The sequence below is a fragment of the Myripristis murdjan genome, chromosome 19 (genome assembly GCF_902150065.1).
Source record: "Myripristis murdjan chromosome 19, fMyrMur1.1, whole genome shotgun sequence".
NCBI classification, from domain to species: Eukaryota; Metazoa; Chordata; class Actinopteri; order Holocentriformes; family Holocentridae; genus Myripristis; species Myripristis murdjan.
Window position 1 is genome coordinate 11230275 of NC_043998.1, and position 22721 is coordinate 11252995.

A 22721-nucleotide genomic window follows, 5' to 3' on the forward strand; every position below is an offset into this window, starting at 1 on the left:
TTTGTAATGAGGATATGATGGCCAAGCAGGTGCAAATAACACTTAGCAGTTTCATATAATATTTTGATATAATATCAATATGGCTCTAGTTCGAATGTGTACAAGGCTTCAGATGCCTGTTTGTATGCACTATGCGTGTGTTCACTGGCACTGTGAGTCCAGACAAACTAAATATATACACACACACATTATAAATTTATTGCCTCTGTGTAAATGTGGAGGAGCACTGTCAGTGAAAATGTAAACCAAAATAGATTCCTTAGGTGGACTGTTGGGAGACATTAGTTTCTTGTGTGGGCGACCTGAGTTTGAATCACAGCTGTTATAGCATATACTTAACAACTGTACTTCAATAGTGCCGACTGATATGGGATTTTTCAGGCCGATACCAATTTTAGAGGGGAAAAATTCACTGCAATATGGCAGCCGATACAGGGAATTTTTGAGCTGGAATGAAAATAGACTTTTTCTATGTGGATTGTGCATCAATTTGGCACTGATACTGTATGACTATGCAAAGGTACTCAGAAAGATGCTTTCTTAAACAAATAGATTTACTAAAGAATATCCATTATTATACACTGTCAGCCAATTTAAGACATGAACACTGAGAAAATAAATAATAAATAAATATCTAATGGGGTTTTGAAAATTTCATGATGCATGAGAACATAAAAAAGAACATCAAATGCAGGCAGTAAAGCTATGCTGTTTTTCCCACTGCAGTTAATGTCTATAGTGCTTGTATACGCTGTGCCTGTACACCTACTGGGTGTGGGCGGCCCTCCTGTCCCGCTGACGTTCATCTGCCAGTGGTTGAAGGCGCAGCAGACGACGGCGTACTCTCCAGGCTCCAGCATTACGTCGCAGCCAACAAACTTCTTTACTGCCCGCTTGCTGTGGGCTAACAGGCGGCCCAGTGTCAGCTTGTTGGCGCTGCCGAAGGAGGCGCGAAACACCATGATGCACAGGTCTAACAGGTGGCTGTCGGCTGTGTCCGAACGCCTAGGGAGGAAGAGAGAGGGAGAGAGGGAAAGAGAGAGAAACAAAAGAGAGGCAGGGAGGCAGAGAAAACAAGGCATATAAGGGAGGGAGATGGAGAGAGGGAGAGAGGAAGAGGGAGGTAGAGAGCAGGGATGGATTGAGACAGCCAACGAAGGTGTAGGAAGAGGAGGAGGAGGGGAGGGAAGAAGAGGAGGTGAAAGAAGCAACAAGGATAGAGGGAAAACAGATTAAGCTCAGTGCTTTTTCCATTTTTAAAACGAAATTGCGATATTGACTTAGTAAATGTCTTTGTTATTAAATGCCGTCTTATGTGTGGCAGAAGCAATACAGCAGCTAAAACAAACAAAGAAAAAAAAGGTAGAGTCTGCACACTGTCAAAACTGCTACCCAAAGAATTTAACTGTAAAGGGTAAACATTTTGATCACTCCTGACAAACATTCTCCTCTTTTTGGAGCTATTTTGACAGTGTGCGACCTGTACCCTTTTCCCCTAAGTTTTTGTCAGTCCTGCACTTGTTCACCATACTAGCTGTGCACGCTCTACTTGTTTACCTGCTTCCCTCCTGGAACAGAGCGAACTCCAGCGCTGTCCTCTCCAGTACAGTGAGTGCTGTGACAGTGACTGGCCCGCTGGCCTTGCTGGGGAAGCAGCCCTGTAGCCTCACCTCTTGCCAGTCTGAGTGGATCTTACAGATGTCTACCGAGTCAAAGTACCTGAGGGAAGATGGAGGGAGGAGAGGAGACGAACAGGAGATGAGGCAAAAGGAAGAAACCGCTCTTTACAAGGCTGGGGAAAATGCAGTGAAACTAATGGCAACAAATTATAATAGTAAAAACATTCTGTAATTTAGTATTGCGAGACTGCTGATGAACCCCATTCCAAACATATTCTGTAAAGTGTGATGCTCCTTGTCATTGAATGTGTGATCCCTACACCTAGCTCATCTTTAAGATTGTTGTTGTGACAGAGACCAGAAACCTGCTCATGTCTGCTCATTTGGTTTTTGCAATCTGTTAAGATTCAAAATGTCATGAAGGCTATATAAAGCAACTTAGCATTAAAGCCTGTGTGTGTCAGTGTCAGTGTGCATTTATTTTCACTCTCTCTGTAGACGTTTAACTGTTTAATGAAATTAGTACACACTGTCCTTCTTAGCATAGAACTAGATATAGCTCCAAATATTAAATTTAAACATAACAGCATGTGTATGTTATGGCCATAAACTCCAGTCTTTATATGTTTGTTATGTGCAAACAAAAAATCACTAATCCTTCCTTTGGCACTGGATTGCTAGATATTTACCATTTCAACATTCAGTAACAAAACAAATCAGTTCAAATTTTGCAAACCTGCCTGTTTGTCAGTGCTGACTGTGGTTGTATGTTGACAGTGTGACAATATGACTATCAATTAGGCAATTAGCACTCTATAAATGAAAATTATTCTACACAGCACCAAATAAAACAATCTCTGACATGATCCTATAACTACAATTGCATAAAATGGGTAGCGATGTATATGCAGGACAGAATGACATATTCTTTCTACTTTTCCAAGACATTCTGTATGATTTCCAAGGTATTCAAGACCTGAAATGATCAGATATATGATTCACGTTTCCAGGCACGCACAAGGACGATAACTTCTAGCAGACAGACAATTTGACCAACTGACCTCCTACTGTCATCTGCTAAATACATTTGCATACATCAAAAGTAACTCTTTAACGTTAGCAGAGTCTCTGAGGGTGCTGCTGTACAAACACCGTTTACCTTGCTACTATGCCAGACCTCCTTCTTCAAAGACCAGAGCCCCATGAGACTTTTTCTTCCTCTCTTACAGACTGTTTTTCCTTGTTTCATCACTACCTAACCTCCCGTGGTCTGACAACTTTTTTATATCTTGCTTTTGTCTTCTTGACAATAAGGCAGAAGAGACAGGCGGAGGAAGCACGGGAGCTGTTCCAAACTTAGAGAGTTGGTTTGGAAAGTGAGAGAGATAACGGCTGGCTGGGTGCTTCTGCTGTTGAAACTTCACATTTGTTAATATGTATGTACTCCCACTGTCCCCCATCTTTGAAACTACAGGTGAATCAAGGTGAGATATCCCTTTTTGACATCTTATTAAAAATCAAGATCAGTGCCCTTATGAGTGATTTGTCAGTGCATCCAATACCCCCACCACCGTGCCCTTTTCGTTTTCCACAGTCAAACAAGCCGGGGCAGACGCAGACTGTAGGTGTGTCATATCCTCCAGTGTAATTACACAGCTCAAAGACAATTTGATTGTCAGAGGGAACAATGGGCAGACAGAAGACAGATGGGATACTCCTCTAGGCCAATTCTCAGGTTTGAGAATCGGTCAAGAAGACAGACAGATTGGTGCTCCTGGGCTTATTGCAATTCTCATGATAGACATAAGGGGACATTAATAACTCAACAGACAGACAGACAGATCACACACACACACACACACACACACACACATATGCCTCATGGGTTCCTTACATCACCCAAAAGATTAATTAGATGGTGTTTTGTTGACTCTAAGCGAAACCTCGTCTTGGCAAAGTGGAAAAGGCTCAAAATGGTGCCATGTCCATAAGATCATTTTGGATTTGTGGAGTGGGTATTATGCTATTTATTCAAAATATAAATATTTCATTGGTCTGAAAACGGCTGCTGGTGTTATTCTTACTTTTTTCTCTGATTGTTATTATTAAATCACACAGTCAAAGAGTGGGTAATGAGTGAGTAGTAAAATCACGAGTGATTGATGGAATAAGTGATTATGTTACAAAATTATGTTACAAAAATTTTATGACATTATTTGCCTTTTATTATGTTAAAGGATTTACTATCCATAATTGTTATGCCATAGTCAGTTATTTTGTCATACAACTCTCAAGGACACCGAACACTGCAGTGCTCATTTGGTTGAATGGAGAGATATGCTGGCACGCACACAAACAAGGAAGACTGACAGAAAGACAGTAAAGTCAATACTCCATCCTGTGTGTATGGCTGAATGACAAGATTAATCTAATATGACGAAACAGACAGCAAGGAATGGCAAGTCTAGGCTTCGACTTTCCAAGTCCCTGGCAACCAGAGCAACCACAACAACAACAACAACAGGAGTGAAAACACCAAGTCCATGACACAGAGATGTAGGAATAAATATATGCTGCGCTTCTAAGGCAACACTGTGTACTAAAAACAAAACAAAAACCCAGTCAAACAGTTTTGTGTCAATACCAGATGGTCAGTGAGAAACTTGTATTTTAAGATTATTTTTTGGCATTTCTGCTTTATGTGACAGCCACGGTAGAGAGAGACAGGAAAGGCAGGGGAAACAGAGGGGACGACACGCAGCAAATGGCCCGAGGTCAGACCCAAACCCAGGACGCTGTGATCAGATCCCAGCCCTGGCGAATGGCACGCGCTCTTATCCGGCGAGCCACCAGGGTGCCCCGGTCAGTGAAATACGAAGAGGCCTGAGATTACTAAGCTATCCATCACTCTTAGCACATCATGGACATGGCACAATTAAAGGGTTAGAATTTCTTGGAAGGGTCAGGGTTAGGTTAGGGATACTTGGAATTTCTTTTCCCTTTCCACTTTCCATCCCTTGTCACATTGTGCAAGAAAAAAAGTGTCTAAATTTCCACCTAGGTCTCACAAAAGATAGCATCCTCAGCACTATCATATAACTAAATGTTTTTTTTTTTTTTACTGCTCTCTATCACAGGCTGATATAACACATTAATTATTAAACCAATACCCAGCTAATAAAAGCTTTCACATTTGCTATTCTAAACAACCAGTGTCAGGTAAGCCTTTCCTGGAAAAATATCCTTGAGCGAACAGGAAGTGATGCATTTTACATTCCCATGAGCAGCAACAGTGGGCTGTTGCCGGAATAAACTCAAAAACTGAGACAGCTGGCATGAGCAGCGATAGCCACCACGGCTGAACAGACAAAGTAACTGCGCCACATGCAGGACCTCAAACCATCAAAAGGAAAAACAGCAAGGAAAAAACAGCATTTGCTTGTTGCTTGCTAAGGGATCTCTGAGAAGCAAGAGCCACTTCTGTTCTAAGGAAAATAAATAAATATATTAATACAGTATATATTGCACAAGTGTACAAGAGAAAAAAAAATCCAAAATAATAAACTAATAAACTCCTGATAAATTCTTACTTAATGAAATCAGTATATTCCATCCAGAAGACGCCCTCACTGCTCCCATGGGCCATCAGCTCGTGACGTAGGTGCTGCGGCCAGTCAGCCCACTCGTCCGACCAGCTGCCGTTCCACGAGAAGCGACCCCATGGGTTACGCAGCCGCAACAACCTGAGGAGTTGGACAGCGGGAGATGGGAGGGGGGCACAGACAATCCACTTGAGGTGAGAACAGCTTTTAGTCAACAGAGTATAATCATCTCTGCAGAGCCAGATTCCCCTTATTGTAGATTACTGCCTACTTTTTAAAAGCCCATTTCATTTTATTGCCTTTTACCTACAGTATAGAACTTAGGAGGTTTGATGGAAACCATGTCTAAGTGTCCTCCCCTCCCTGGGAAAAAAATAAATAAAAAAGAATAAATTGCAGCTGAATCACTGTTTCCTAGCTGTGTTTGGGCTCCTCCGGCACCTAACCGAAGGACTACAACTCATTTTAGATCAAGTGCTGCGGCCCAATCTCCCAGTCTGATTGCTTTATGGTGGTAAATTAAAGTGGCTGTGTGTGGCTCCTGAGCAAATTACATCTGGGATTTACAGCTATTCTCAAGTTCCGCTAGCAGGTAGGAGAGAAGTGGCATCCATTGTGTGAACTCAATGCGAGACCTGATCAAAGTGATCAAACTGAAACTGTCCGCAAACTGCTCTCTGTGGGCAAAAACCCCCTTTCTTTTTTCAGCTTGCAGCCCCTCCTCTTTCACCAGTGAATCACTTGGGAAATGTCTTCACAATCAGAATAAGCATGTTTCCTGTTAATACTGAGCTCAAGATAGCTTATCAATAATATCTATAGCATATTTTATACAGCCTTATGCCTGAGGAGGAAAGAGAATAGGTTAGGAACTGGCTCATCTATTTAACAGAGTGTGCAAAATCCTTACACATTTTCTTCCCATGGAATAGACTGGCAAGGTCAATGACAGTGAACGCTACGATTCATTGCTTTCACCCATTAAAACCACTTAAATCAAAATGAAAAATCCAGAAATGAAAGCAAAGGGACAGATTAAAGAAAAAATAAATCAGTATTGAGACATGTGAGACATGGATGTTGTGTGTTACAAGTGGATGTGTATTTTATGGCAATACAAATAGTCAACACACAACAGTCAGATCTTTATTTTTATGTTTTGTCTTATTTTTTTCATTCTAACTTCTCTGCGTTATAGACTATGTTATGCATTAAAATTTTGTTAAGTTTCCAAATTTCCTGAGCATGAGATGATGGAGACACAATAAGGAGATGGTTGATACGGATGGACAGACGAAAGGAAACTACACTGCAAAGAGGAAGAGATGGAAGATGAATAGACAGATAAATTCCCAGCTGATCACTCTAGCTCATTTGTGATCCACCGTCCATTCATACCTGTAGCCCTGTACATCTCGTACATCCAAGATGGAATACGCGTGGCGTGGCCGGAGACCCAGAGACTCGTAAACAACATCGTCCACCTTCATGTTGCCGCCTCCACACGATGCACCCATGAGAAACCTTCAGGACACATAATTCACAGTCATTCCATCTTCAAACAAACACGTTCTAGGCTATTGCCTTCATTCAATACAATTACTTCGGCAAACATCAGGACCATACATAATGTTGTGAAATCAATTTTCTATTTGAAATTTCCATTTTGCTATTGCACTGGTAGAACTGAACATGAATGCAGATAACTAAAGCTCTTTACATATGATTCTCCACTCTGCCTACCTCTTTTGATCTGCTTCACACATTGTAAATTATACAAAGCGCACAACTCTATTTTATAAATCATGTATGTAGGTGGTTTGTTGTATTTGATAAAACACAGACCAAATCTACAGTAAAGGAGGGAGGGAATATGACTGACATATAATGGCATGCAACAAAATTTGTGAATCTTTATTTAAAGTAACAGCATTGGTAGCAATGTGCCAAAATGCTCTCACCCAGCCTCTTTGGAGCTGAGCATCTTGGCCCAGATGAGATCGGTGTCGATGGGCTCCTCCCGTGGGTTGGTAGAGCTGACCTGGAGCATCAGGGAGTCGCAGGGAGCCCCCGTCAGTGTGGCCAAGCCCTCGATGGCGCGCCCTGCCTGCAGGGCAAAGTAGGAGCCATGGAGCTTGGCCAAGGCCTTCTCAATCAATGCCACCCACAACTGCTTCCTCTGGGCCTAGAGCGATGGGAGCAAGCCAGTGGATACAGTCAGTCACATGTCAGCCTGGGTGTGACTCATCAACAGAGGTACATTGGTAACATGAGGATTTGTTTGCCCAGTGGTTTGCTTTCCAGGCGTAGTTCTCAATTGACTGGCTGTGACCCAAAACCTCGCTGTGAGGCGTCTGAACGTGGTGGAAAAGACCAACGTAGGTAGGGGCACAGTGTCGTATTTAACATGATAGGTTTACATTGGGCTGCAACAATATGAACAAGGTCAAAGGTCAAGGTTATTCATGAGTGTTTGTGGAAATATAAGAAAGCCGAGTCCTTTTAAATCTTCCACTTGAGGTTCAGATATCTCCTGCAATCTTTTAGGCAACAGTGCATAGATTTGGGACAGTGTGAATGTAAAGACGAGTCAAGACTTGGATTATGCTGCTGGATGTTTTCATTTTGTTTTTGCTTCTGTCTTTCAAAGATGTCAATCACTTCCTTCCTAAGAGAAATGGCTACAGTGTTTGGAACTTCTGTTTTCTGTAAAGCACGGAATTAAAGCTTTGTTCATCAGACATTAAATATATCTCATGCTGAGTAACAGATACAAACCATACGTTTTTTTTTGGATGAAGCATTTTGTAAAAGAACCACAGTATGCTCAAGTACAAATACAAAGAAATTGTGAAAATTCTTCATGAACACTGTGTGTTTCAATTATTTGCATTCGAGGGAACACGCTCAGACCTGAAAATGCCTAAAATCATGTTCCTGTTAGTACATACACATGGACATGTTTGCTACGACGCTATGACCTGGAAGAAGATCTATTAAAGAAAAGTTGTGTGTGAGCTGAATTGCGTTCTTGTTTTCTTTTCAGTACCTTTGGAATATCCATTTTGTTTTCTGCTCTTCCAACCTCTTTTACCTGAAACTATGGATGCTTACACACCTTTTGTGAATACTTTAAGTTTCCCTGCCACTGTTCATCTTTCCTTGCTTTCCTTGCTCCTGCCCTCCTCCCAGCTCCATGATTCCCAACATCCCTGTCACCTCTCTGACCTGGGAAAAGAGCAGGTAGCCGTAGTCGTCGCATGGCAACATGTCATCCACCAGCACTGTGGTCCAGGTCCCATCTTTACATAAGCGAACCTGATAGGCTCCCTCCGGGCAGATGGTCCTGGTAATCATCACCCTCTCTACCAGCTCAGGCCGCTCTGCTAGGACTGCTAGTGCACTGAGGAACCTGGAGGAGGACAGAGGAAAGGAAAGAGGTGAGGAGAGAGAAGTTGAATAAGAGGTGTGGGAGCAGAGAAAGAGAGAGATGAATGTAACCATACGGGGGAGTGGAAGAGGAGGGATGCAAGAGTGGGAGAGAGGAACGACAGGAGAATGCATGGGAGAGAGTAATGGACAGGGAGGCAAAAGTCAGTGAAGCTGCAAAACACATAGTCAATCAAGATGAGTAGATGAATGGGTGAAAAGACAGATGAGGGAGGGAGCTAAGCCAGTGACTGTGATTGAAGCAGAGAAACAAAATGGAGATGAGGCGACAGAAATGGCCAGATGATATGGGCGGGTAGATGACAGAGATACTACTGTAGGATGATAGATAGATAGGTAGATGGATGGATGGTTAGGAGAGACAGACATAGACAGAAAGATGGGTAGACAGATGCCAAAATCAGGCAAAAAGACAAGCTAGCATATAACAAAAAAGAGGACGGTATAAGGAACGTACACTGACACACAGTTAGAGAGGTGAACAAAAAGAAATACAAAGAGACAGACAAGCAGCCATTAAACTTTAAATATGTAATTAAAACCTGAATTAAATCCTACTTTGCAAGGTGCCTTGAGCAGTTATGAAAAGTAGCCTATTTTCAACTTTTTTTTGCATAATTTGTCCTCATTGAAAATCAGTCACATTCGATGAGTCAAGCTTCTGTGCCTTCTGGTTACCTCCCGATTACTGTTAATTTACCCTGCAGCAAAGACAAACTGACTCCCCTTCCCTAATTAGCTTAATCAAAAATTTGTTAATCAAAATCCAGATTCATCAGAAAATGGTAATTTCTCACAAGAGTGACTGGGGACACACAGACTCAGTCACACTAAAAGGAGATTCTTCATGCAAAGTGTGCATCAGCACTATTCTGGAGTGAAAGTTAATTTGAGAACATAGAGTGAGATACTGAAAATCATACAGTGCTGTAGATTTGACTGCTAATAATGGAAGCATTGGGACAATAAGCTAGAAATCGTTTTTTAGCTGCTGACACATCACTACCAAAATACCAAAAAAGAAAACTAAAAAGCCATGTTTAAACAATGTGGCTTTTAACTTTAGGTCAGTGAGTTATCACTTTTGCCCGTGACTGTAGGTTCATTTCCTTAAAGCAGGCCTTTCTGAAAGGAATATCCCTTTAAGTCTGCCCATCACATATGTCTTTGTGCAGCAGCTGCTTAAAGACTGATAGACACACTTTTGTGTGCGGGTGGAAATGTTTATGATTGCAGCTATATTCCATCTGCTCAAGCAGCAGTTGAGCAGGGCCTATCAGCCCATTCAGCCCCTGATGAAAAACCAATCGGCTAAAAAGAATCAAATCAAAAACCAATTAGCCGTGGTGTAATGTGACTCTAATGATGGCTTATATGTCTGCTGTTCTCAAGGTCGAGGGTGATTGGCTGTTATACTTGCAGACTCCTGCTTTCATTGGTTCAGTGGCCAGACCTGGGTTGTTTGCTGGTTATTTAGGACGTGTGTGTGTGTGTGTGTATGTGCGAAAGATTCAGCCAAAGAGGAGGAATTTGGGTTACATCCTGTCGCTAGTGAGAGGATTCGGCTCTGGGGAGGGTTATTTTTGATAAGCTGTGTGTGTGTATTGGTGTGTGCGGGTGCTGAAGTAGAAGTTGTGTGGACCCAACTTTTTGAGTGACTTTTTTGTGTAGTTATGCGTGTGCAGAAGATGGTGGATGACAACACACATACACACGCCCCAAAGGACACACAGAACAAGGGCGCTGAGATAAAGCGTGTGTCCAGACCCACATTCCCATGAATAATCTTCCTGTCAGGTGTACTATCTGCACATCTGTCCAACTCAACCCTGCTCTCTGCCTCCCTCCATATCCTTGAATTCTCTATTTCCCCCATTTCCATTTCTTTGTTCTTTCTCACTTTCTCATTTTCCTTACTCATGTATTGCCCCTCTCCCTTCTCCCCCTCTCTCACTGTCCCCATCTCTCTCTCCACTCAACTGGCTTCAGGCTGTAGTGTTTTTCTACAGTAGGCTCATTGACAAACCACACAGACCTCAAGTGTTATCTGTTGACTGTTTTCTATTCCACTGACCTCTGACAGAGATAGAACGAAATCAGAAAATGCTTTTCACATTGGGGATCTTTGTCTTTTCTTGTTTGTCGTGGGATACACACAGTCACACACAAGCTAAGGATGCATGAATACCAAAATACATGCATGGATACAACTGCAGGCATCAGAGGACACTGCCAGGCTAAAATAGGGATTTTTTCCTATATCAAAACACTGAGAGACTGTAACATGTAAGAGATTGCGTCACAAATCAGTGCAAGCTAATTTGTTTTTCTGGCTTGTGTTGAAGTCTTTACGTGTAGAAGAATATTCAGTGCATTTCAAATCAATTCTATCCAGTGATCCCAAATTAACTGACTGTCTATACTGAAAAACTACTGAAAATTAAATTTACTTGACTGGTGCTAACCAATACTTCTAGTTTAACACTTAGGATCAGTAATGGCAATGCAAATGTGGCATCCTTGTGTCCCTAATCTGCAGTTTTGACACCTCACCAGCAGTTCCCCAGAAGGCCTTGCAGGATGTCAGAGGGCCGTGGCGTGCGGAAGACCGACCACTTGACACCCCGATCTTTGAAGTTACTGCAGTTGATCTCATGGGGGCGGAGCCACTTTTTGATCCGCTGCTGCACGCTGTCACCCTCGGGGAAACCCACGGAGCGTGGCCCAGGGGGAAAACTGTCGTCCACAAAGTTCACCACGTTCTAAGAGAGAGAGGGAGACAGCAGCGGGAAGAGAGAAGGAGAGACATGGTGAGTGAGACATAAGGGTGACAGAAAGAGAGTCAGACAACGATTTCAAGTAAAATAAATTCAATACATGGTGACTCATACAAAAACATTATGAGCATTATGACCAGGTGAAAATAAGAGCTGAATGATCTTATCTGACAGCTTGCATCTCGTTTTTTTAATAAATGATGCCCAAAAGAGCGGTTGACAGCACTTAAAAATGACACTGTTCAAAGGGCTAATGCGGCTTGAGGGACACTGTGAGCTTTGAGGACTACTTAACTGTTTAACACTAGGACTGCACAATATGGATAAAAAAAACCTTTATCAAAAAATTGTAGCTCCTGCCATTTGGATATTGCACTTGGCTATGTTGTGATTTCGATAATATTTCAATGAACTGTTCAGTCCTATTTAAAATCCTCAGCCTACATTTCACCTGCACAGGCCACATCCTGTGCAGGTGGATGATGATTAATTCAGGACCCTGCAGGCCACCATGGGAGCCCCAGATGCTGAGAGGGATGAGGACAAACCTATGACTCCCAAATTTATTCATGTGATACGGGGGAATTATTTCCTGCTGATAGCATGGGATCATACATGTGTACAGCAGGAGACCAAATGCGCCAACAGTCATTAATCAGGGTATAGAACACACTTGAAAAAAGATTTATCTGTACACTTCCTTACATATTCATTGCAGATCACTGAGCTCATATAACGGCATGTTAAATACATTGATAATGTAGGAACCTTTGTCTACTGTACACATGAACTTGGACTGCATGGCTGCATTAACAGATCAAGACACCCTATCTGACACACTATCTGCCCATCTAAAACCTTCATGTACAAACCCGAGAGGGCAAACGGCCACACAGACACCCTGATCTGGTTTCCCGGTCGTAGTGTCACAAGCGGGCTAGTCCGGTCATTTACTGAGGCAGGCAGGGGAGGCCATGTGGCTACCCCGCTGGTTGCTCACACTGGACATGGAGCAAATTGATTTGTCACCATACCCTACAATCCAATTCTTTTGCCCCCATGCAGCATCAGCCGGTATAGCCAAAATCACTTGAACACTCCCACCCCACCCTCATGCCTTCCTGTGTGCCCCGGCCCTTTTTTCCCCCAGTCATTCTCACTGAAGATTGACAGTCTGAGGTCTGTGTGAGGCTTGCTGATTCTGTAGTTCACTGGCTTATATATGACCTTTGTTTTCTGTTGGGCTTAGAGGCCAAGACGGATTTACAACAGTGGTGGAGAGAAGGCTTCAACCCCGGACAACTGCTGGGACTGGAAGACAAACTAATACCTCCCACCAAAAGAGCAGGCTTGTACACGGACAAGAGATCAGAGAGGAATGTGTGAGACGCATCCATGGTAATGCTGAAGAGAATGACTGATGTGCCGGCCACCAGCACTCGTCTAGCAGGCTGTTGTCACTGAGTGAACATTGTGCTGCCCTCTCCAGTTCTCCCTCCTTAGCCCTTGACAATATCCACATCCTAGACTGCATTAAGCCAGTTCAGCGCTGAGCTGAGATAACCCATTGCGCTCCTTGGTTGTATGCTTGACTATAGGGAACTGGCAAGCATACAAGGCCTTTGCTGAGCGCAGTAAGCTTGTGGCTAGATAGCTAGATGTGATAGTGAACCCACTCATCTCTGAAAAAGTGGTGACAAGGAACTATAGAGTCATATCTGACAGTGGCACACTTATTGAACCAAAAACAGAAGCATGCCAGTACAACCTGGCACATACAATACTCTCACAGGTGGTACAGTACTGTCACTGCAGGCAATTGAAACCTATGACAGATCCAATATGCAAGGCAAAACCTTGGAAATATCCAAAATATGGGGAAAAAGGGACAAGAGGAACAAGTGATACACAAAGAGGGGCAATACAACAGATGAGTGTTGATCTTTTACTACATAATGTCCTTTTGCTGCTCCCAGGGAGGGCAGATATGGACAGGGAACAGAGAAACCGCTCCAGCCATGCTGGGTTTTACGGTTCACAAGCAGCGCTGATGGCTCTTAGTGGTGTTTACTCATTTGGCACAGTGAGTGAGCGGACACACTCTGGGGCACTGGCAGCAAGCGGACACCTCTCGCTCTTAAACCCCATAAAGGGGAGTAAAAGCAAAGAGGCAGGGAAAAATAAGCAGCACTCAATGGAAGGATGGTTTCTGGTCCCCTTGCTGACAAAAATTATCCACAGGTTGGCTCTATTCCAAATTACCTAGAGTGCCAAGTCTTTGGTCCTCTTTGATTTCTGCACTCTGGACCAAATCTGCACTAACTTTAATATTTCACCTGCACTGCCATCTGTTATCATCCAAGTCAAGAAAGAGAAACTCTAATAGATCAAAGAAAGGTGTAGTATAAAACCCGACCTCGTCTCTCTTTGTTTCTTTGTGACTGGAGTCTGTCTCTATGTATCAGTACGGGGGTGTACCTGAAGTCTTTATCATTTGATGGAATTTCACCACTGGTGCTACTGAGAGCCACGTGTGTTGATGCTAGCCAAGTGGCAGCGCCCTGACGGAGAGGGATTAGGGCAATGAGTGTTTCTTGTTTGCCAATTTTGCCGCCCGTCCATCGCTCTGGTCCCTAAAACTGAGCTGCTGCACTTGATGCTGTTAGTGATTACATTCACTATAGGGAACGTATAATTGCTGCTCCTCTTCTCTCCAGCTCTGCTGCTAAAAATAGGCCAGCCCTGTGTTCACCTTAGCATGCACACACACAGACAGCCACACATAGACTGACTGCTACACCAGAGGATTGAGTGCAGTCATGTGGAGAGGGTGGAATGGGGGTGGGGGGTGCAGTAGGTGGCAGGGGGGAAGCATAGTTTGAGATATTAGCAGCAGAGGGAAAAAAACATGATGAGCGTGGGGGTAGATATGATAGAGGGAGATGCGATTAAAAGAAGATGAAGAGGGGAAATACTTTGAAGAATACTGAGGGGCAGAGCAAGAGAGGGGGAGGCCTAAAATATTTGCAGAAGAAAAGGAAAGATGATAAGAGAAAGACTAGGAAATGTAGTTGTCAAATTAGGAAGGGAGGAGGGGAGGGTGGGGATGAGGGATCTCCAATATCCTTCCTTCCTACTGAGCCAGCTTCCCTCCCACGCTCCCGGCAGTGAGCCCTGCAACTTACAGAGCAGACATTAATAATGCATTCTAAAGCACACTTCATGCTATTGTAAACATGGCACGAGAGGTGCCATGGCAGTGTAGTCAGTGGGTACATATCACACACCCAAGTGGAATCAAAGGAAAAAATGCTGATGCCTGAAGCAGAGTGATTCAAAAATTGCTTGAGTGCAAACAGTCTTGGAATCTGCAATGCCCACACTCCTCCTGAGGTTTAAATTAGTCCAACCAGGTTTGTCTTATTTGCAACAGTGTTAGCAGTCTAACAACTAGTCTCACATAAACCTTTCTGACAGCCCCAAATAGCATATTCATGACAACATAATGTAGGCTTTTCAAAGGCCATTCAGCATTGCTGAGACAAAGTAAACATGAAGTGATGTGACAAAAAGGGAAGCAGTACAGAGGGAGGATGCTTACATCTATCTGCAGTTGCCAGGGGAGACATCACTGTGTCAACCAACAGCTGTGACACTTTTAATCAGACCAATCAGAGCTCATCAACGAGACAAGTCGATTTCTTGATCTTTGGACATTAAAAGCTGGGGCATTGGAGCAGGTAAAAAAAATCTGTTGTTATATTAGGTGTTAATGATCAGAAGATTTGCTTATAATTACAAAAGAATAATTAGGTTGTTCTCCATTTAGGAAAAAAACACCTCTGCTTAACTCTTCCCCAGCTGACATTTATGCAGCTTAATGAAAATGTACTGTTTCATGATAGGGGACTGCATCATTAAAGACGTCAGAGCTACGGCCTTTTAAAGAAGTGCTACATTTCTGATCTTTTAATAGTTGTGTAAAATTCATGCACTTAAGTTCACATCGAAGGAAAATTGGAATTTGAGCAATCACAGCTGCTTTAATCACAGATATGTCTGCTCTTAAAAGTCATATTTCATTAAGCAATTTAATAACCTCCTAAATAGGAATTAGGAGAATTGTTTGGTGTCAACTGAGGACAGGAAAAAGAAAGCCTCACTAAAACTAAGTAATCACAAACAAACACAACATCCCAGCAGAGCCTTTTTAGGACAAACAACATGACTCCTAATTGGAGCTTCCTAATCCAGGAGTTATTAACACAGTCCTGAAACAGAACTGCTTCCAGAATTTTGTGAAGTGAGTTCCATGTCATTAAGGGTGGGCTATAGCTTGGATCTCAGGAGGAGACACTTGGTTTCTACAGGTCATTTAGGGGACAAACATTCACCCTCTGGCCGATTAAAAACCAGCTAATGAAGTGAGTGCAAACAGAAGCAAATGACAAAGCCTATTAGCATCTCTTGGCAGTGTCTCTGAAATTAGGGGGATTGTGGAACTGGGAACAATGCCAGAGCCATAACGAAAAACAGGTAATATGATGAGGGAGCTGTGCTCTGAAATCCAGTGTGCACTCTGTGACACATCACAAAATGTAATATGCTCTTTGAGAAGTCTTTGACTTCTGCACTCTACGGAAAGAAATAGGGTGATGCACAGTGAGCTTTTATGTGCTAAACAACACATGAATCGTGTCTGTTGCCTGTAGATGACAAGTTTTCCTTATTTATCCTTTAAAAATGAGGCTAATTCACTTAATGTGTATAATCACAAGACACTAAGGTTTTATCAAGTGAAAAAAATTCAAGAATATTAAAAGATCTTCCCATCAGTAGCCCTTTCTCCTTTGTATCTTACCAGTGGCAAAAAAACCTACTTCACTTCTCACTTGAAGTAATGATAAGGCAATGGCAGTGTTGTTTTCCTGTTTGCTAGCTACTGTTCAGTTTCTTCTTACCTCTCGGCAGAAGCTCACAATGTTCTCCCAGAGTTCCTTGGCCTCACCCTCGTCATTTCGCCGACGGGCCTCCACATGCATGCTCTCCCTCCTCTTCAGAGGCTTGACCACCTTGCGAAGTGTGAGGTACTGCTGGGGTGTGTGGCACGCTGCACAGTTCTTGGCCTTGACGTCATTGAGCAGTGTACATGCTGGGCAACCCCATTGACCCACCTTCTCCTGAAGGCTAGATGAGGTGGAGGAGGAAGAGGAGGAGGACGTGGAAGTAGTAGTAGCTGAAGAAGACGAAGGGAAGACCCGGGCCTGTTTCCGTGTTTTATGACCCGAGGAGGATAAAGAAGAAGAGGTACAGGAGCATGGTGCAGTGCCAGGCCCCAAGGGGAGGCCACAGTGTGGGCAGCAGTGGGGCAGTGGCACCTGCTGCTCCTGGAAGCCATGCAGTTTGGAGGAACCACAGGCTGAGCACTTGGGTGCCCCTGTGGGGTTGCGCAGGGTGCACTTGGAGCAAGCCCAGGTGCTGAAGTCCGGGCTAGAGGGACTGGCCGGGGTAAAGCGCACCGCTTCACAGCCTACCAGGTCAATGAGGTCAGCGCCTGCCCGTGATGACCGGCAAGCCTCGCACTTGGACAAGGTTCCTGGGTTGGGCTTTGAGCAGCTAGGGCACTTCCAGGTGGGGGCTGCGGAGGAAGTAATAGAGAGGTGAGGGGGTGGTGGGTGGGAGTGAGGGTCCTCCTCCTCTAAGATACTAAGGCGTTTACTCGGGTAGGAAGGCTCTTGGGGTTGGGCATGTTTGGGCTTGGCTGGCCGCTGTGGCCCGGGCTGGGGTGGGACACTGGCTGTTGAAGGGGAAGTAGGGCTGGGGGCGTTGGTTCCCGAGTTTGGTGGGCGCCCTGGAGGGGGCACCTCTCTCCTGCTGCGTGGCACAGGGTTGTTCTGGAGGGATGAGAAAGAGGTAAAGGGGGAGGAGAGGGACTGTGAGGGAACATGGGGAGGTTCTGGGGGCTCACAGGGAGGGGCAGGCGGGGAGTCGTCCGTTAGATCAATAAGGAGTGGGGCTGCCCCTGCTGTGTGCACAGGAAACCCCAACACAGGCGTGCGTACTTCGGGCACCACCAGTGCCTCTGGAGGGATTTTAGGCAGAGACAGTTTCCTGGGCCCCCCACAGGCTGAGCAGGACAGTGCCACAGGTGTGTTGTGGAGTGTGCAGCGAGGGCATGCCCAGCCAGAGAGCTGTCCCTCTGGACCGCCCACCTCTCCATTGCTTTCTGACCGTCGCAGTACTTCCTCCTTGGGTGGGTGCTGCCCACGGGGCTCCAGGAGCACAGTGGGGGTGACAGTGGGTGTTGGAGGTTCAGTAGGAGGGGGCAGCAAGCCGTTGGCAGTGGCAGCTATGGTGGTGGTAGGGGCTGTGGGAGTGGCAGGGGATGGTCCAAAGCCACAGACAGAGCAGGCTCCAGAGCCCTGGGGGTTGTTGAGGGTGCACCGGGGACAGGCCCAGCGCTGCTCCTCAGTGCTGCTCAGCCGCAGGATCTGGTTGAGGTCAGGCTTCTGGCGTGGCGCCTCACAGATGGAACAGCGAGGTGCTGCACCGGCATTTAAGAAGGTACAACGGCCACATGACCACTCACTGCCTCGCACTGCTGCTGCCATGGAGCCAGGAGAGTGAGAGTGGCTGTAAAACAGAAAGAGTGAACATAAATCCATAAAAAGAAATCAGTCAAAAATACATATATTAATACAAAGTGTTCGCAAGCTGCAATTTGCTAAAATAACCGAGACAAGTGATGATAAATGTAGTATGTGGAACAGCAAGTCCTATTGCTCCATCATTAGAGCTATTAAGATCAGGGCAACGAACTACAAGGGAGAGAACAGAAAGGAATACTGAGCAATATGACAGAAAAGGGAATGTTGAAAAAAAGATTAATGAATTACAAAGAGAATGAATCCATAGGCATCTAGAGAGTTAAGGGTAATTGGAAGGAGAGCAAAAACTAAAACTTCTGAGTCAACACAGAGAGAGAGAGAGAGAGAGAGAGAGAGAGAGAGAGAGAGAGAGAGAGAGAGAGAGAGAGAGAGAGAGAGAGAGAGAGAGAGAGAGAGAGAGAGAAAGACACACACACAGGACAGATTAGCCAGTGCAAGGGAAAAAAAAAAATCAAACCACTCTCCTTGGGGCATTGAGGGCAGTAAATCCATACACAATGCCCCCATGATGAGAGCCAGGGAGACAGCAGATAGAGGGAGGAGCCAAAGGGAGGAGAGGAGAGGAGAGAGGGAGGCTGCTACCGCTTCAGAATACTGAGTGAAGCCTTTTTAGAGCTCTCCACCTGACTGACACTTATTAGAATGGAAAAAAACACATGGGATCTCTTGCACTTCATATTAGCACCTCTCTTCCCTTTTCCTCAGTGAATGTTAATGCAGGCTAGACAGGGGCAACTTAAGGTTGTGTCAATCCCATGTCCAAATGGATTTTCAAATGAAGGCTGAATGCTTGGGTCTATTAATTCTGGCAGCACTTATGAATTTGTTATATTTTAATGACAATCGTTCACAGGTCTGAATTTAAAGTCATTAGAAACCTCCTATTATCAAGATCTGTTATCTAACAGCTGTTATCTAAGAAGCCTTGTTGTTATGTCAAATCTATGCTTTAACTTATAACATAGAAAGTAGAAACAGAACAATGAGTGAGAAAGTATGAGGATGAAGAATAAATCAGTTGTGTTCTGTGTCTTCATTCAGTGATTCAATATGGAGCTATGCATCTATCTAATCAGATAATAATTGCTTAGATAGATAGATAGATAGATAGATATGCACACATCACAATAAATCTGGCCCAGGTTAGACATTCACTTCATCCAATGTGCCCAATGTGCTTGGTCTTCAGGCAAAAGGGCTAAATCAGGCTCTCCGGGGAGAATGACATAGTTGAGCACCTCCATAGCAAAAGGGGGGACAGCCCTTCTAGGAAGGAAGGGACATTGGTGCTGTCTGGACAAGCCCATAAATGTCATTGTCACTCAAGCTGCTCATGTGTGAACACCAACACAGAGAGGGTGGTGTGGGCAGTAAAGGGCAGTGGAAATGGCTGAGGTGCTAAGAGCTAGCGTGCTGAGCTGCTCGACCTGAGCAGCCTAGTGGCAAAGACGTCACCCAGAAACTGACCACAGAGCTTGTGGCTCCGATCACGTGTGTGCCTATTAATAATACATTATTAGACCTTTTGGTTGGTCATAATAGAGGAGGGGGACCATGTCCATTTTTCTTTTTGAGGCGACCGGTGGTGATTTGAAAAAGGCTTTTATGAGGCCGAATTGGCCTTGGGCTTTTTCCTGTAGAAATCCAGTGTTTACTATATCTACTTTTATAAGTAAAAAAATAAATAAATAAATAAAACAATACGATTCTTTGTTGTGTTTGTATGAAAGCATAAAAAACAAGAATCTGCCTATAGGCTATGACCATTTCTTTGAAAGTCCACATAACATTTCTGTGTCACTGCTGGGAAGTATAGGATTGTTGTATGCTGACTGCTGGTTGGCTGGGTCTCACTCTTCCTCACTGCAGCACCATGTGTCCTGGCCAGCTAATTGCCCTTAGTTCAACTCCATTAAACCCTTTCAGTCCAGCAGAGTCCTCTGAACCCAGGGGAACCTCTTGCAGACAACCTCCGCCTCACAGCGCACTCTCTTCACTCTGTTTCTGCTGGTTGTGCTCTTCTCCCTGAGGTGGGGTGGAGAATGACAGCAAGGAGGGGCACCAATGTGTCTCTCTGGGTTTCTTTGTGTGTGTGGGAGTGCACGCCATTTGTGTTTGCGTGTACATGTACTTCTTTGTGCATAAATAGTTGCGTATGCATTTTTATTGTCTAAGTACATTTGTGCCTGTTTTTGTGTGTTCTCAGCCCCAGGGCAGTAAGACAGGGAGGTAGAGGTCCTCTTGCTTTGTGTCAGGAGACATTAGCGCTGCATTCACTCTCCTAGACTGCAGTTAGCACTCTAAAGTGAACCAGGGGCCCCCCGAGTGAGGAGGAAACTTGGCCCACCAACACCAACACAGTGCAAAATTAAGAAAACACACTTTTCAGAGACATCCAGAGACCTGGGTTACAACAGTTTCTCCCACTGAAACACTAACAATCTGTGCTTAATGCTTTATTTACTTAGACTATCACCCCACAGATTTATCTGTCAATTCCTAATGGTGGCTATGGAATATGAAGTATCCTTTAACCCAAACATAAACAAACATTGAGGGGTAACAATTTAGAACCAGTAACTGTATAAGAATGACGAAAAAAAAAAAAAGTTGATCCATTTCTCCAACTCACAGGACAAATGGTTTTGCCTAAAATGATTCTAAGGTATGATGTATTGTATGATATGGCCTACTGATATATTGTTTATATTATTTATGCTGTGTCCTCAGTGTGAGGGATGTAACACGTCCTCCACCCTCTTGGTGGTTTAGTTAACTGGGCTTGATTAACATGACAGCTCCCTGCTAGCTTAGACGGCACATGTTCACACCATGCTTCCATTGGCCTACCTATCTGAAGGCTGCAGCCAGCAATGACAACAACAACAACAGCAACAACAGTGTTGACACCTCATGTTTGCTGACAGGTCGTTCCCTGTGGCCATTTTCCTAACTGTCAGGCTTCTATCATCTCCAGTGAGAGAGCAAAGTCATACTGTCAACCACATGGAGACTTTGTTAAAGGACTTCAGGGTCCCTATATATTTTCCATTTCAAAATTCCAGACTTTTCCAGGCTTACATTTCCACACATTCTGGATTATTCTTTTCTGACTATGTTTTAGGGATCAACAACATTGATTTTTCAGGGCCAATATGGACAGTGATTATTAGCAATCAATGACACTGATTACCAATATTTAGGGCCGATGTTCACTTGCAGTAAATCTGAAAATTGCAGTGTCAAACTTAATAGTATTACAAACTACAACACAAACCTTGCCTTGAATTAACATGTTTAATTATCATTTTATTAGTAAAAACTTACCAGAAAATTAAAACAGAATGCATTGCATATGCATGCTCACTCATATGTGTGCACACAGACACACACATACACACGCTTTTTGTCCTTGGCCCTGTGTTCAGTGGAGCTGCTCTAAAAGTGCTCACTTCAGCGCCTCAGTTCCTCAGTGTCGCAGACCTGGGCGGGAAGCCAAGAGCTTACAGTGGAGAGACACACACCTCACCCCTAGAAAACCCATCTTCCTAGGGGCTTCCACTGCTGTGAGGTCCTCTCAGCAGCTCTCCTGCTTGCTCCTTGTCTAAATGTGTTTGTGTGTGTAGGGGCTGAACAATTATTGAAATATTCAAAATTTCAACATGACCAAGTGAAACACCCAAATCGCAAGAGCTGCAATTTTTGGATAAAGGTAAAAATGTGACAAAAAACTGTTGTAAATCAAATAGTATGGTGCTACAGAGATGTCATGGCCTACAAACTGTATTTCCCAAATATAAGAAAAAATTACCCCAGCAAAAGTCATACATCATCATTTTAACAACTTTTTCAATGAAAATCAAACTTCTAATGCAAACCGTATTATTCTTATCACAACCGTGAGCCATACCACAATCACAATATCTGTAAAATATTCGCAAAATGTTTTTTTTTTAACCATATTGCTCAGCCTAACTTCACTAGGTTTCAGACGATCACAGTGGCATTCATTTCAAGCACTGTGAGTTCTATGGCTGTCAGTGAACTCCAGCAAACTGTTAGGTAGTGGGAAAAAGCCCAATTAAAGTAATTATGACTGGTGAGATATAAGCCACAAAGTGTCTTAGAGCTAAAGACAAAAGGCACCCAGGAGAAACTGACAGGGTAGACAGAGATCAGTGCAGGATGTAGACAACTGAAGAATAATGACGGCCCCACTTGGTGTTAAGGAAGTTAAAGTTAGAGCTAGAGGTGGTGAGGTGAGTCAACACTAGAGGCACTGATGGTGTGTATAGCACCATGGCTGGCTGGATGCACTCCACATTCTGAACTCTGGTGTGAGATCAAGTGAGCCGAGTCCCGCCGGCTTCTCCCCGCCTCACCGTGAGACATTTGGCCTTTGTGCGACAGTCATTAGCAGTGCCTTTCCAAGGTTGGCTGCGAGCCCAGCGCCTGAGGGAAAACTGTGCTACCCTCCTTGGCCATTGGGGGCAGAGTATTTCTACTGAATAAACACAACACAAAGGCCAGCGTCACCACAGGACTGGATGTCATGAGGATAGCAGCTGTCATGGCTGTTATACAAGGCCATTGTTTGTTCAAAGA

At 44.0% G+C, this 22721-nt stretch overlaps 1 protein-coding gene across 2 annotated transcripts in view; it reads right to left on the bottom strand.

The window, feature by feature from the left end:
- capn15 (calpain 15) overlaps positions 1-22721 on the bottom strand; it is a 44693-nt gene that overhangs the window by 7585 nt on the left and 14387 nt on the right. For both annotated transcript variants that reach the window (XM_030077594.1, XM_030077593.1), the window contains exons 2-9: positions 16410-18081; positions 11225-11433; positions 8450-8633; positions 7183-7406; positions 6620-6745; positions 5210-5362; positions 1558-1719; positions 770-1005 (exon numbers count right to left, since the gene is read on the bottom strand). In XM_030077594.1, the coding sequence (XP_029933454.1) occupies positions 770-1005; positions 1558-1719; positions 5210-5362; positions 6620-6745; positions 7183-7406; positions 8450-8633; positions 11225-11433; positions 16410-18059 (2944 nt within the window). In that variant the 5' untranslated portion in view covers positions 18060-18081. The remainder of the gene's footprint in view (positions 1-769; positions 1006-1557; positions 1720-5209; positions 5363-6619; positions 6746-7182; positions 7407-8449; positions 8634-11224; positions 11434-16409; positions 18082-22721) is intronic.